Below are 14728 nucleotides of genomic sequence, written 5' to 3'. Positions count from 1 at the left end.
CATAAAGTTAGTTAAACGTTTAACAAGCGTTAATTACTTTTTCATTTCTTCTCCTCGAAATATGTTTATTTATTTGTAACAAAATGCTGACTTCCGCCCGTAAAACACCTTACTAAATCCTTACCTGATACCTTTTATTATACGAACTGAATTGTATCAAATTAATGGTCGTAAAATTAAATAGATTAATTAGTATTTCTACTATTAAATTTTTTAATAGAATTAAGTGTTTAAAAAATGACATCAAAATTATTTTATTTTTCCAATTAAACTTTAAACAAAAAATTATTTATAAAATTTTAATAAATATTAATTTTGTTAAACACTAAATGAATTTTTCTTAAATAATAAATAGTAACCTCGTTAAATTAATAATAAATAAATTAAATTAGTCCATTTAATAGTATAAAACTGAATTAATAATATTTTTATAATAAAGGGACCTATAAAGGTACTTCCACCCTTTATATTGTTTTTGGGCCTGTATGGGCCTAAACCCGAACCCATAATACTGAAAATATAAAATGCCTGCATTTCTTCTTGGCAAAGCTAGAGTTGTTTTAAATCTGTGAGTAAAGGAGATTAAATTTCTTTAATTTTTTTCTCTTTGTCGACCTAAATCTCTTTTATTTGCTTCTTTCACCATGACCAAGCAGCAGGCTAACTGGTCTCCTTACGACAACAATGGAGGGTACCTTCTTCTTTTTCTATAGCAACCAATAAAATATGTTTTTTTTTCTTCTTTTCGATTGCGTTGTTTATTGAACATTATTGTTGTGTTTTTTTCATGGAAAATTGCAGATCTTGCGTTGCGATCGCTGGAGCTGATTACTGTGTTATCGCCGCCGATACTCGAATGTCAACCGGTTACAATATACTGACCCGAGATTACTCCAAAATATGTAAACTGTATGTTTCTTTAGTCAGTCCCTTTGTTTTTTTAGGTTAACTTGAAATGATTGGAACTGGTAGGAATTTGGAGTAGAAAGTAATAGTTTTTCGGTTGTTTTTAGTTGCAGAAGAAAGAAGAATGAATTTTTTTTTTTCTGCAATTAACATGTTTATTAAGTTTTAGTCTTGTAAAACTTCCTGGCTAACGTTAAGTATGAGGGATTTGGCAATTGACACTTTATGGAGAGCTTAAGGAATTTGGTGAAATTTGCTAAGGTAGATTTTAGAACCAGTGTAAATTGGACTGTAAAGCACGTACAAGTGTTACATTTATGATTATTTCTCAAATCCATGAATTTGTTGGATGTCTATTTAGTAATGAATTTGAAATTCCTAAATAATTTTTATGAATTTGACACATTTGTGTTTTTATACTTATTCAAATATGTATGATATTGAATCTCTACTAATTTATTCTTAATTTATGCATTTCATTGTTATAATTTATATAGCAAATGGAATCCAAATTCAAAAGTACAAATTAATGTTCCCAAATATACCATAAAGAAATTGTTGGTAATATTTAAAGTAGTTTTGACTCTAATGGTTGAAAGGGTCTTGGCACTTGATTCTCTTTCTGGTTAACATAACGGAACAGGAATTGGTGAGTTTTCCGGCTCTTATGTTTGATGGTTGTTTGAGTCATATCATTAGTGTTATGGAACTCTAGGGGAGAGCATTATCAAGTTTTCCATAACCAAATAGTTGAGAAGGTAAAGGAAAAATATATGGCATAGTTTTATTGTTCTCCTCCGTTAGATCAAGATCTTTGGTATTCATTTGGAAGACAGACAGTTAATCCATAGATAATGGGACTTTTGGTGCATCTTAATGTTTTAAAGCAAGTGTTAATGGAGATGGGAAGAGGTGGGAATAATTGACTGTAATGCTTGATTTTATTTATGTTTTCGGTTTTTTTCTTTCCGGGGTTTCTTATTATTGTCTCTTTGACATTGCAGTGCAGATAAATGTGTCATGGCATCCTCAGGATTTCAAGCTGACGTGAGGGCTTTACAAAAGCAACTGGCAGCTAGGCACTTGGTAAGGTTTCACCTTTCAAAGATATGATGTGGTACTTGTTTTGAGCAGAAATGTTGACTTTACTTGAACTTTTAACTTTTAACTGTACTACAATCATTTCAAATGAAAAAAGCATGTAATTTTGATGTAGCATAGACATTTGAAAACCAAATTATGATTATAGTACTTGTAAACTTATGCTGCATCTAATATAATGTATATATAATTTTAATGGCGCTCCCCAAAATACAGATTTATCAGCATCAGCACAACAAGCAAATGAGCTGCCCTGCAATGGCTCAATTGCTTTCCAACACACTTTATTACAAGCGTTTCTTTCCTTATTATTCTTTTAATGTTTTGGGTGGCCTTGATAACGAAGGTACTCTGCTTTGAGCCTCAGTTTTCTACTTTTAACTTTTAAGCCTTTCTTTTTATCTGAATATGAATTAATATTCTTTATCTTAAACCATTAGGAAAGGGTTGTGTCTTCACATATGATGCTGTTGGTTCCTATGAGAAGGTTGGATACAGTTCTCAAGGATCTGGTTCAACGCTCATCATGCCTTTCTTGGATAACCAACTGAAGTCTCCCAGTCCTCTTCTATTGCCTGCCCAGGTATGCTCCCAATTTTAATTACTTCATGTGATGTTTCATTTATACTTTACATCTTTTTCATCTCAAACCCACGGCCTTGCAGGATGCTGTTACTCCACTTGTGGAAGCTGAAGCTATTGATTTGGTAAAAACTGTTTTTGCATCTGCATCCGAGAGAGATATATACACTGTAAGTTCTAATTCATTTAGTTTCTATAAGCGGTAAACTTAGGAAGGCTATTCTAGTGTGGTGTTGCTCCAACTCTTAATTTTCTTGAAGTATCCGTTTCTAACACTTTTTTTGCCTTGGGTATGGGATGTGACCTTCCAAACACATGGAAAAAGATAGAAATATTGAGCATCCAATGTGGGATACATACTTGCATCTGACACTCATACCTGAGTCCAAATAACGAGTTGAGGCCACAGTATTGATTACTACTGTCTCAAAAGCCAAACCAAGTCTGCTTTTAATTTATTCTGTTCCCTTCTATTGCTTCCTTTCGTGTGCTTAGAAGATTTCAGTTAGATCCCTCTTAAGAATACCTTTTGTTGATTTTTGATAAAGGTGCATAAAATTTTGGCTTTTTTTTGGTCATATGATTTGGGCTTAAAGAATGTTTGATTTATAGAGAATCACAAAAGCATTCCATTCTTATTTCATTTTTCTTGAAGTACCCATGTCTAATACAGTTTTTACCTTGGGGCTATGGGGGTATGATCTCAAAGGGCCCTTCAAATATATGTAAAAAGTAGAAAAACTAACATATTCATGTGGAATACATACCTGTACTCAATACTTGCACTCGAAGTTGAGTAACACGACATGATCCTCCAAAGATCCTTTTGATACATGAAAAGGAAAAAAAAAACTTAGACAATACCCATTTTCAACACTCATACCTGAATTCAAGTAACATCTCCCTTTTTTGTTGTTCTAGTCTTGGCTTTTTCTAGATATCATAATGATCTGGGGCATGAAATTTCATTCTCATATTTTCTACATTCTAGTTACTCAGTAATAACAACTTTCTCTCCTCTAGCACTTCTTTTTAAAAAGTTTTTCATGGATGTTTGACAGGGAGACAAACTCGAACTTGTTATCATAAATGCAGCTGGTATCCGCCGGGAATACATGGAACTTAGGAAAGATTGATTAATCTCCATTCTCCAAAATGGGTTACCACCTCTTATAGCTGTGTGAGTACTTGAAATTGATGGAATGACTCTTACAATGTGTCTGATGCTTTTACTGCAACTATTTCCTTGCATTTGGATACTTTAAAATATGCATTGCAGTTGAATTTTATCTTCCGTCTGTTAGACGAAAATAGTCTTTCATGGATGATAAGTTGCATGACTAGTCTTTGGTGTTCTAATTTAACTCCAAAATTATTTCCACTTTTGATTCATCCATCCTATCAGTCTTTTTTGACATATAAAAAAGATGAATTAATCCTTTATTAATTACTTATTTTATTTATTTTTGTTATAAAAGACTAATAAAATTTAAGTAGTTATAAAATTATTTTTAATTATTAAATTAAGTTATAAATGATATCATAGTCTGATATAACATGTATTTAAGTTTATTTCTTAAAAAAAAGGCCATAAATGATAATTATATCTTCTTTTTGCCTCTCTTTTTCTTTTTTAATTATTTTGTGTAAATACATATTAAATAACTTAATTTTAATTAAATTATATATATTAAGTTTGAGATGAATTAAATTTTCCTTTTATTTAATTAATATTAATAAAAAACTAAATAAATTTAATAGATATAATTGAATTAAATATGCGTTTAGAATACTTAATACTACTTGAAGTCAAATATAATTTAATTTTATAACACCTTAATATAATTTTAAAATCAAAGACAAAGGCATAAATTTTGTTAGAGGAGCAAAGATGTATTAAAAAATATAATTTTTAAAATGATTAAAATTTATAAGTTTCCCGTCGATCAAGAGTTGGCGTCCTAAAGCTAAAGATTTAAATTTTGAAGAGAGCCTCATTTGATTTTGAATACAGGAGTTCGCCCTGTTTAATTCATTACTTTAATAGAGGAAAATAAAACGAAAAAATAAAGGATAAATAATAACAAATATATTTATGAACATTTAATTTGACAAGTAAAGTTGATTGAAATATAATACGAGGTATCCATGAGAAGTCTTTTTCCAATTATCATATGCTAGATTCTATACGCAATTTGAATTTGAATCTAGTTTTGGTGATTTAATTTTAATATATACTATTTTATTAGTAAAAATTCAAATATAAGTTATTAAAATATAATTTAAGATAAATAAAAATGATTATTCTGATAATTTATTTTTTATTTATTTACTTTAAATTAAATGGGTTGTGGAGTGGACGACAAACATGGTCTCCAAGAGAGTAAAGGCAAAAAGATTATATTTTTTATTTAAAATTTAAAAAGTTTTCCGTTTTAAGGGGTATTAGATAGAGAGACAGTTGAGTACCGAAAATGTGAGATAGATAGGGAGGGAGTGAAGAAAAACACGAACCTACTGCTCCCATCATCTCATCTCCACCCCATGAATCCCCGCAAAACCGAACCCGATCTCTTTCACCACCACCACCCTGATCTCTCCCCACTTCCTCCCCACCACCCTCACATCATCCTTCCTTCTCAATCTCAGCCCTCGATTTCTTCCCCCCAAGTCCTACTCTTCCGTCCTTCTTCCCCCGCCCATTCCTCCTCCGACAACGACGACGTCCCCGCCGATTCCCGTCAAATCTCTTCTCAGCCCCTCGGCTACCACAACATTAGCCCTGAGCATCACATTTCCTCTCAGTTCTACACTTTCAACGCCGACTCCCATTCCCTCATGATCCGCTGCATCCGCGAGCATCGCTTGGCCACTCCCGCTGAGATCCGAGCTGCTACGCCGCGTTCCGTCCTCAAATCGTGGCGGGCCGTGTGGAAGGACCGCAACGAGGACACCGCTTACCTCACCGCTTGGAAGCGGATCCAAGACAAGCTCACCGCGCACGTGGATCACGATTCCGGTAATGAATTCATTTGCTTCAAGAACAATTCTAGTCAATTCGTTTCACATGTTAATCAATGGCAAGAAATCGTTATGAGTTTCCACAGCGACGCTGATTTGAAACACTTAGGTCTGAAGGAAACAATTGAGAGGATTAAACAAGTGTGGACTGTAGGTGCTAAGTTCTATGGAATTCCAGAGAGTTACATTAGGGTTTGTGTTGCAGCTTGCCCCGTTTGCAATGCATCCTCCGGGTCTGCTTCCAGGAGTAGTAAACGAAGACGATTTGAGTACACCGAGTCCTTTGACGTGCCTGCAAAGGAGGTGCCTCATAGATTGCAGCAATTGGCTGCGAAGTACAAGGTTGTGCTCTGTATTAGACAGAAATATATTAGGTATAAGCCTTTTATGGCCGAGGTGAAAGATTATGCTTGTCATCGAGCAGGGGAGCCTACAGGAAAGAAGTCAAGAATCTTGAAGAGGGAACCTTATGCCTCTAAGAGGTGCGGTTGTGGATTTAGGATTAGGGCAATAGTGCCAATTGCCAATTACAATGAGAAGGATAAGACTTTTGTCTATCAAGAGGAAGGGATGGCAGTGTTTAAGTTGTATGCAGTGCATTCTGGACATGAGCCTGGGCCACTGGATGGGAATGCGAGGATTATGCATCGTGTTGTCGGACATAAGGGAGGGTTTTTCATGGATCAAGATATTGTTTATGGAGTGAGTGAGGATTTGGATAGTGAGGGTTTTGGATTGATGGGGAAGGAAGATGAAGAGTTGCATCTTGCTATTTTGCGGCAGGTGCAGGAGTTGAGAGCGGAAATTGGGTTGTTAGAGGGGAGGATTGACAAGATTCCCCATCAGTTGTTAGGTTCAGTATCTAGGGAGCTGTTTGATATTTTGAATAAAGTTAGAAGTTTGGGTGAAGAGGGTCCAAAGTCGATGGAGTTGCTTTCTGACAAGCCTCATTCAGATGACCTGTTGGTAGGGGAGAATGATTTAGCTCACTGGAGTGATCACCATGATCAGATATACGTTGATGGCAAGGATGCAGAATTGATTGAAGACGATGAAGACAGTTTTGGAAGGACGCTTGGTGATGTTGTTCCTTGGGACCAAATGCGGACAGATTGTAGGAGTCCAAAGGATATGATAAGCGAGCCTTGTAAGACAGATAAGTGGTTGAAATGTGCCGATTTCGACGAGAAGAGCATTCTTGTCTGTGAAGATACTAAACTAACCAAGCCCATGAGACACGATGATGGCATAGTGACAGATGTAGGTCTTGTTGGCCTTCAGGTTGATAGTTTCTACCAAGAAAACCCTAAATGGTACGAATCTCCTTGTGAACTAGATTCAAGCACGGATTGTGGTGACAGTGGATTTAGACATGGAGAGATTGTGTAGAATCTTGAAGAGCCAGGTTAACCCACTCTAACATGATCATCAATTTATATTGTCCCTTCGTCCCGTATCCCAGCCAGCACTGGATTGTACATTTATGTATACCGAAATTTGGAGCTTATGACATGCTTTTAGGTGTCTTCTGTTGTGTGTGGTTTCTGTAAAGTATATAGCCATTTAGGGCTTTACTGCACATACCTATATATATTACTTTTTGTTAACCATGTTGTGAACATCCATGATTTTTAGCTGGGTTCCTCCTAAAAATGGACCCTAGTGACTGAACTGTTGTCATCACCCTCTCTTTTAGATTCTTGTCTATATCATGTTCAAACCTTTTCATCTTCTCCATATTATGACATGAATGTTTCTTTCTATCCTCTTCCATATCATCTGTATCTTTGCTTGAAAGCTCATTAGTCATTACCAATTTATATTGGTTCGTATCACCGACGCTGGTGGTTACTATCATCCCCTTGTGTTATTGTGATTCACACCATTGATTATCTGTGAATGCTTCAGGTTTATCATGCACTCTATAGGAATCTTTGCAGAATGGGTCGAGATTCGATTTAATCAAGGAATCTTGTGTTTTGCTTACCACTCTTGATTTATTTCTTTTTACCTTGCTATACTGAGTAGTTTTCTCTTCTACAAATAATAATATGCTTACTATATCAAAGTTGATCATATAGAATTTAGGATTTTTTTGTGTTGTTGTTAACTACAAAGTGACTGTCAGAACTATGATGATTTGTAAATAGGAAGATAATGCATTTCAACGTACTCGAATTCACGTTCTCCTGTCAATCGATTTTTATTTTTAAGCTTTTGCATGATTTCAAACATTAAAAAAAAAATTGGCCTTTATTTAACATTCACTTCATACAAGTATCCTTAATTAAAAATAAATAAAAATTCTCGTACAAGTATCTGACACTCATGAAGTATCATCTCCATCCTCAGAAAAGGTATTATGTGGTTCAACTTCTTTCAAAGCTTTTCCGTACACGAGAGAAGAATGAATACTTCTACAAAAATAAAAAAATCACGGCAACATGGCTCAAGAGGCAGTAAAAGAACTTTTCACTTCCTCTCAATTTCGAAATTGAACAAATTAAATTAGAGTAATTTAGTTTTATTAATTTTAAAATAAAAAATTAAAAATAATTAATCACAATCTTAATATTTTTCATCAATTGTACATAATTTTAATTGATAAAATAATAAACTTAGTCGTTAAAGTTTACACGCTTTATCAATTTTATCTTAAATTAATAAATTTATTCTGTAACACTTGTGTAAATATAGAAGCTGAATTTCTTGAACTTTAAAAATTAAGACCAAAGTATATGTACATTGAAGGCTAAATTTATTATTATACTAACTAAAATTGTGTACAAGCGATAGAAGACATTAATGCGGTGATTAATTATCCTTAATTGCTCACTTTAGAAATTGATATGGACTTAATTACTTCAATTTTTTTGAGAGAGATCAATATGCTCAATTTTAAAATTTAGAGAGACTAGAGTGGTTTTTTTTACCATCAAGATGCCAAAGGATTCCAACAATGAGATAATGAAAAAAGACCTGCAAGAAACTATATTGTAAAAGGGAAAACGCTAATGACATGGTTTTTTCATAAATCTAAAAGTATGCAACAAAGTAACATTTATGCATAGTGCCTAGAAGTTTGCATAAAAAAGACCTTCCGTTTCTAGTCGAAACCGGAGCAAAAGCAATGAAGAATCCGATCGTATCATCGCAAATTGCAACCGAATCAAGTGCAGAATCTGTTCCACACCAATCATCAGAAAAAAAGGCAACAAAATACCAGAATATGCATCGCTAGATGTACCTCTTGGAGCAGAGTAGATACCATACATACTACTGCATTTCCATAATTAGAACCACATTACAAAATCAGTTATCGCGGAATTGAAGTTCAAGCACATTTCTTTTACAAAACTAGAGATTCGAGCATACAGTCCAATTAAACAATATACCATCTAAATAACAAAATGAAGATTATTTGCTCTCATCAGATCAAAGAAAAGGTAATATGCAAAATGCATTGAAAGAAAAGCAAATAAAATGCAGGGATCACTATGATCTAAGAAGGTTGGGTCATCCATGCCAACATAAAGCCATTAAAGAACTCGACCACATTTAAGTAGCAAATGCAAGTTTGCTTTAAACATATTTGCTTTAATCAAAGACACAACTTGGAGGGGAATAATACAAAGTTCCTAGCACTATAAGCAACAATTATGTAGATACACATTTGGTGTAGTATTTTTTCTTGTGTCAAATTAAAGTCATTTCTACATGGACTCACACACGAATCGTAAAAAAGAAGAAAAATTCACAACCTCGATATGTGCTTAAGTATCAGAAGATGGCTAAAGAAGCTGCCTTACAGCAGTCACTCCCTCGAGCTCAGTAAAAAGTCCAGCAGCAGAGTTAGTATACAGTACGTGTTTACGCAATAGGGACTTTCTTGAGGATCAAGACAGCTACTAAAACGGGAACTTTGATCTTTCAGGTTCTGGGGTTAATGACAAAACAGTTTATCTACAATCCGGGACCTTCAAGGGTTGCACCCGAAGATTCAAACCGAAATAACCTTTGCTCCGAAGATTGATTATAACTTAGTTCTCTACATGGTGCAATATTTGAGCAACTAGTCTTTACATTTTGACCCACCTAGATAGACCTGTGACTGAATCACAGTCCTTCCGATTTTGAACCCTGGAACCACTGTGAACCCCACTTTCACCTTAGTTTCCCCGGGCAAGTTATCTCTCTTGCTGACATCCTCCATGTATACCATCGAAAAATCGAGTCCTCTTTCAACTTGAAATATATCCACCACGGGTTCAAATGAAAAGGCCAGCTTATGAAGTGTCCATATGGAACTAGCCATGCAAACAAATGACTCATAGAATTCGCTCAATGACCGCCACGAATTCAGCACTGCTTCATTTCTATCCAAATTGCTGAAAATCGATGACTCCATGGTGGGATGAATAAGGTCTTGATACTTCTTCTCACAAAACCTTGAGAATTCACAGCTTTGGTTCCTACTTAGTAACTCAATGGGGTTGCTGAATATGTGTTCGAGCAATTGCTTCAATGAACAAGTACCCTTATTCCCATTACATAGAGCTTCGTTTTTTATCAAACTGAAACCTTCAGAATCGAAACCTCGAAACATCCCCAAATAAACATATGATAGAAAAGCAAATCTAGTGTGCCCTTTCTTAGCATAATCAATATCAGGATAAATCGAATTAGCAACCAAATCAAGATCCCACCCAGCTTTTCTTATCAAACCAATCAAAATCTTACTGAACTTATGAGTTGCTCTGCAAGCATCATGCAAAACGGAATGAAATACCCTAACAGTTAAAAGAACATCACAAGCTGAATTGAGGTTACCAGATAATATCTTGGACAATTTGGTGTTACCCCATTGAATCTCAGTTAATTTCTTCCTCAAAACCGAGACTTCATTGTCTTTTTCATCAATCTCTTCTTGCAATCGGTTCGAAACCGTTTCCAAACTCCTCAACTTACTTTGATTCTCTTGCACTTGAGCTTCCAAGCAAGACCCGAGAGACGACCCGACTTGGAAACTCGGATTCTTCCGCAATTCCCTGTAAAAACGCTTCAAATCGGACAATCTTTGGAGATGAGAAACCAAAGCTCTATCAGCTGCTTTCACGCTTTCCTCCACGAAGGGCACCTGCGAGGTTTGTAACTGAATATAGGAAGCTTCAAAGGAAGAAACAGCAGCAAAAACAGAAGAAACCAAGCATTCAGCGATCTGGGTATCGATAGTTCCACGTTGGGAACCGTTATTCATAGAGGAAGAAGAATTGGGCGGTGGGTCAGGCTTGATGACGACGACTTTTTGGTCGGTGATGAAGTCTTCAGCGGAGTCGAGGAGGGAGAATCCATCGGAGTCTGAAAGGTGGCTGCCGTTGTTGTGATTGTCTTCATCGGCGAAGAACTCGAAAGTTTTGGTCTTGAAAGCCAAAGCGAATTTTTGAAACATTTCAGAGATTTGAGGGGGTTTAATGGGTGTTATTGGAGCTTCATAGCCGTTCATTTCTGTAATACAAATGGCAATGAAAAAGGGAAAGGTTTCTTTTTTAACTTAGTTTTTTCCCTTTGCTCTGCCTCTGGGTTTGTTGATGGAAAGTGGGCAAATGCTTCTTTGCTTTTGGATTTTTGTGCTTTGGATGCCTTCAAAGTAAGGTATGTATGAACTCCCAGCTCTACACAAATCTCATTGTTTTCACAACTGGTATCCTCATTTTTTAATAAAAAAAAATCTTATAATTTTAAATTTTTTATAAATTTTGTTTATAATTTTACTAATTTTTACTAATTTTAAAATTTTAAAATAACTTAATTAATTTTTTAATTTGTTGCTAAGGTCATTTTGATGGTTTAGCCTTCATAGTTTAAAAATTTTCTAATTTACTTCTAATAAAAAATAGGGTTAAATTAAATAAATTTATAAAAGTTGAAGATTAAATTTATTATTATACTTTATATATAAATACTAAATTTTACTCAATGTTTTTAATAAAAAACTAAAATGTAAATCAAAATATAGCACTTACTTTTAACTAAAAGAACTTTTTTTTTTGGTAGAAATGAAATAGGTGAAGCCTAAATACAATAAAAGCTAATTACTACTTAATTCCACAAGAATACTTGAACGATATATTCTTCTAAGAAAATCTTGTTCTAAGACGGTGGTTCTTCAAATATCACTAAATGATCAATATCATTATTAATTATCTTGATTAAGCGATCCGCTACTCTATTATTTGTTCTATGGATACTCCTGAAATTTACTCTATAATCTTTGAGACATAAATCATTAATCATCTGAACTTCAACAACATTACTAATTGTTGTAAGTCTGATTTGAATAATCTCTATAAGTAAAGCATTGTCACTCTCCGATTCAACTTATCTAATCCCTTTGTCCCAAGCTAGTCTCATACCCATCAACATTATGTAATGTAAGAGTTGAAACAATATTTTTATAGTTTTTAAAAGAATTAAAATAAAATTTGATATTTTTTTAGTATCAAATTATAATTTTATCATGTATAATATTAAAATTTAAGTTAAAGGGCTAAAACATAATTATCCCCTACATATTTTTTGGTTTTCACCTCGTACGAATCTAAATTGATTGGACCTTGAAACTAATGAATTAGAATTGATTGGAATGTGAAAATTATTTACACTTTTAAAAAAATGAGTTAAAAATAATCTGAACCTGAATGATTTATTAATTTAAAAATATATAAAATATTGAAGGTTAAAAATAATATTAATACTGTCAAATAAATAAAATTTTTCAACATAATAAATTATAAATAAATATATTTTTAAATAGGACTATAATATAAATAGATAGATTGAATTGCACTAATAAGTGTTGGATGCAATAGTATAAGTTATATTGTAATTTTATAAAAAACAAAATTGAATTTGAAGATATATTGTTGAAAGTGACAACTATGAATCTTGAACATAAATTATAAAACGGACATAGAAAAATTCAAAAGAAATTGGAAGTAAAATATCTATACTAAATTTTGTGTAAATAAAAATATTTAATTTTTTGTCAAAGGGTAAATTATAAAATATGTATACTAAATTTAATTATTTGCATTAATATTAATTTTTTAATTATTAAATAAATAGATGATTGAGTCTTAGCTTGATTATCATAAGTACTGTTGCCAATGCAGTAGGACATGAGTTCGAATTCGCTGAAGCGTATTATCTTCCTATTTATGAGTTGGGGAGGGGCTATAGGTAATTTTAAGCATTGTGTCGAAAAAAACAAATATGGTCAGCACCTATTATTTATTACTAAAGATATAACTATCCATTTGAGTTATTTTGTCTTTATAAAAGACATAAAACTCTTGTAAATAGGAGTAAACTTTTATTTATAAAGCACACTCAAAAATATATAAAAATAAAGTCTTTATATTCTCCCACCATTTATTATATTTCTAGATTGTTCTATAAATAATTACTATAAAATTTTTTATAGAAATTTATATTCTTGTTATGCTTTGCACACCAAAATATATATAGGGACAAATAGAACTTTAAAAGAAAGTGACATTGATACACTAATTGAAAGTTTTATTAATTTTTTATAAATTTATTGTTGTTCCTACACACAATCTTTAGTTTTTTTAATAATCTCATTATAAATTTTAATTATATTTGTTCTTTTGATATAATACCTAAAACTACCAATAATACCTCATTAACCCATAAATAGAAAGATAATGCGTTTCAATGCACTCGAACCCATATTTTCTTATATTAACAATAATATTCATACCAATAAAATAAATTCAAAATCATATTTAGTTTTATATTGAAAATTATTAGTTAAAATTTTGATTGAAAAGAAAATTCTTGGAATTATAAGAAAAAATCCATGGAGTATGCTTTATGCCAAAATAACTTACCATGCTTTAATTTCTTTTCAACGTGTTACAAGTCTATGATTCTGATTTTGCTTTTCGGAATTTTCTTAATAGAATACTTTTTGGTCATTTTTTTAAGAACTTGAAATTAAGATGTTACTTTTATATATATATTTACAATTTTTAAGCTTCCACTTAAGAGGAAAATCGATTTTTCTTAAGCTTCTATAAAAATTAGAATACTTGGGCAAAAACTTTCAGGTAGGTCTTATTATCTGTTAGATTATCTGTTCTATTAGATCTGAAGGTCTGTTTAAAAAGTGAAAGAATTTGAATAAAAATATATATTAAAGGGTCCGTTTGTTTATATGTAAAAGATTTTACGAAAAATATTTCACAGAAAATAGTTTGGTCAACAGAAAATGACTTAAAGGTAAAGGTAAAATAAGCCATTTTTTTTTGTAAAACGACTTACCCTTTTGAAAAGCGTAAGTCATTTTTCCAGAAAAGAACTCATCTATAGATATTTTTATTTTATTTTTAAAACATTTAAAATATTATATTTTTCAATAGTATTAAACATACATATTTAATTATTTATATTTAGTCATATAATAAATTATTAATATAATTTATTAAATAATAAATTATTTAATATTTCAATTTTATTTTAATAATAAATTTTAAATAATATTATTCACATATTATTGAAATATTCAATATTAATATTTTAATAATAAATATTTATTACAATTATAAATATATTAATAATAAATATTTTGTAGTATAAATATTAAAATATGTCATAAGTCTATGTACACTTCACAAATTTGTAATTTAACCTTTGTATTTTTATTTTCAAGAATTTAATCTCATTACATTTTAAATCTAAAAATCAAGTCCAATTGTCGACATCGTTAATTTTTTGTCAATTTTGTTGATGTTTCATTTTAAATAAAAAATACTTAGTAGTCATGTAATTAAAAATGACGTTGTAATGAATCAATTTAACATAATATTTTTAATATATGTAAAAACAATGTAAAATTTAAAATTATAGATAAAAATAAATTCAATTAAACAATAAAAAAAAGAAAATCTCAAATGTATATTTGTTTAATTGAAAACAATTTTTATAAAATATTTTTAAGAAATCTAGTAAATAACAAAAATATTTTACACAGATTCATCCAAACACTAGAAAATATTAGCTTTTTCAGAAAAGTAAATCATTTTTCAGAAATCAT

At 31.8% G+C, this 14728-nt stretch overlaps 3 protein-coding genes across 3 annotated transcripts; 2 read left to right on the top strand and 1 right to left on the bottom strand.

The window, feature by feature from the left end:
* The first annotated feature begins 521 nt into the window (after positions 1-521).
* LOC108467822 (proteasome subunit beta type-1) lies at positions 522-3900 on the top strand. Its single transcript, XM_017768613.2, has 7 exons — positions 522-691; positions 802-909; positions 1911-1992; positions 2224-2353; positions 2448-2590; positions 2673-2759; positions 3651-3900. Exons 1-7 carry the CDS (start codon positions 645-647, stop codon positions 3723-3725), a joined length of 672 nt encoding a protein of 223 aa, XP_017624102.1. The 5' UTR covers positions 522-644; the 3' UTR covers positions 3726-3900.
* Positions 3901-5009: 1109 nt separating this feature from the next.
* On the top strand, positions 5010-7373 carry LOC108470237 (uncharacterized). Its single transcript, XM_017771521.2, has one exon. It carries the CDS (start codon positions 5134-5136, stop codon positions 6997-6999), a length of 1866 nt encoding a protein of 621 aa, XP_017627010.1. The 5' UTR covers positions 5010-5133; the 3' UTR covers positions 7000-7373.
* A 1721-nt stretch (positions 7374-9094) lies between these two features.
* On the bottom strand, positions 9095-11313 carry LOC108467857 (protein GRAVITROPIC IN THE LIGHT 1-like). Its single transcript, XM_017768670.2, has one exon. The coding sequence runs from the start codon at positions 11111-11113 to the stop codon at positions 9683-9685; it is 1431 nt and encodes a 476-aa protein (XP_017624159.1). The 5' UTR covers positions 11114-11313; the 3' UTR covers positions 9095-9682.
* Positions 11314-14728: the final 3415 nt, after the last annotated feature.

Source organism: Gossypium arboreum, chromosome 8 (assembly GCF_025698485.1).
Source record: "Gossypium arboreum isolate Shixiya-1 chromosome 8, ASM2569848v2, whole genome shotgun sequence".
In the NCBI taxonomy this organism is placed as follows: Eukaryota; Viridiplantae; Streptophyta; class Magnoliopsida; order Malvales; family Malvaceae; genus Gossypium; species Gossypium arboreum.
The sequence above is the reverse complement of the archived record's forward strand: the minus strand, read 5'-3'. Positions and strand labels throughout refer to the sequence as shown.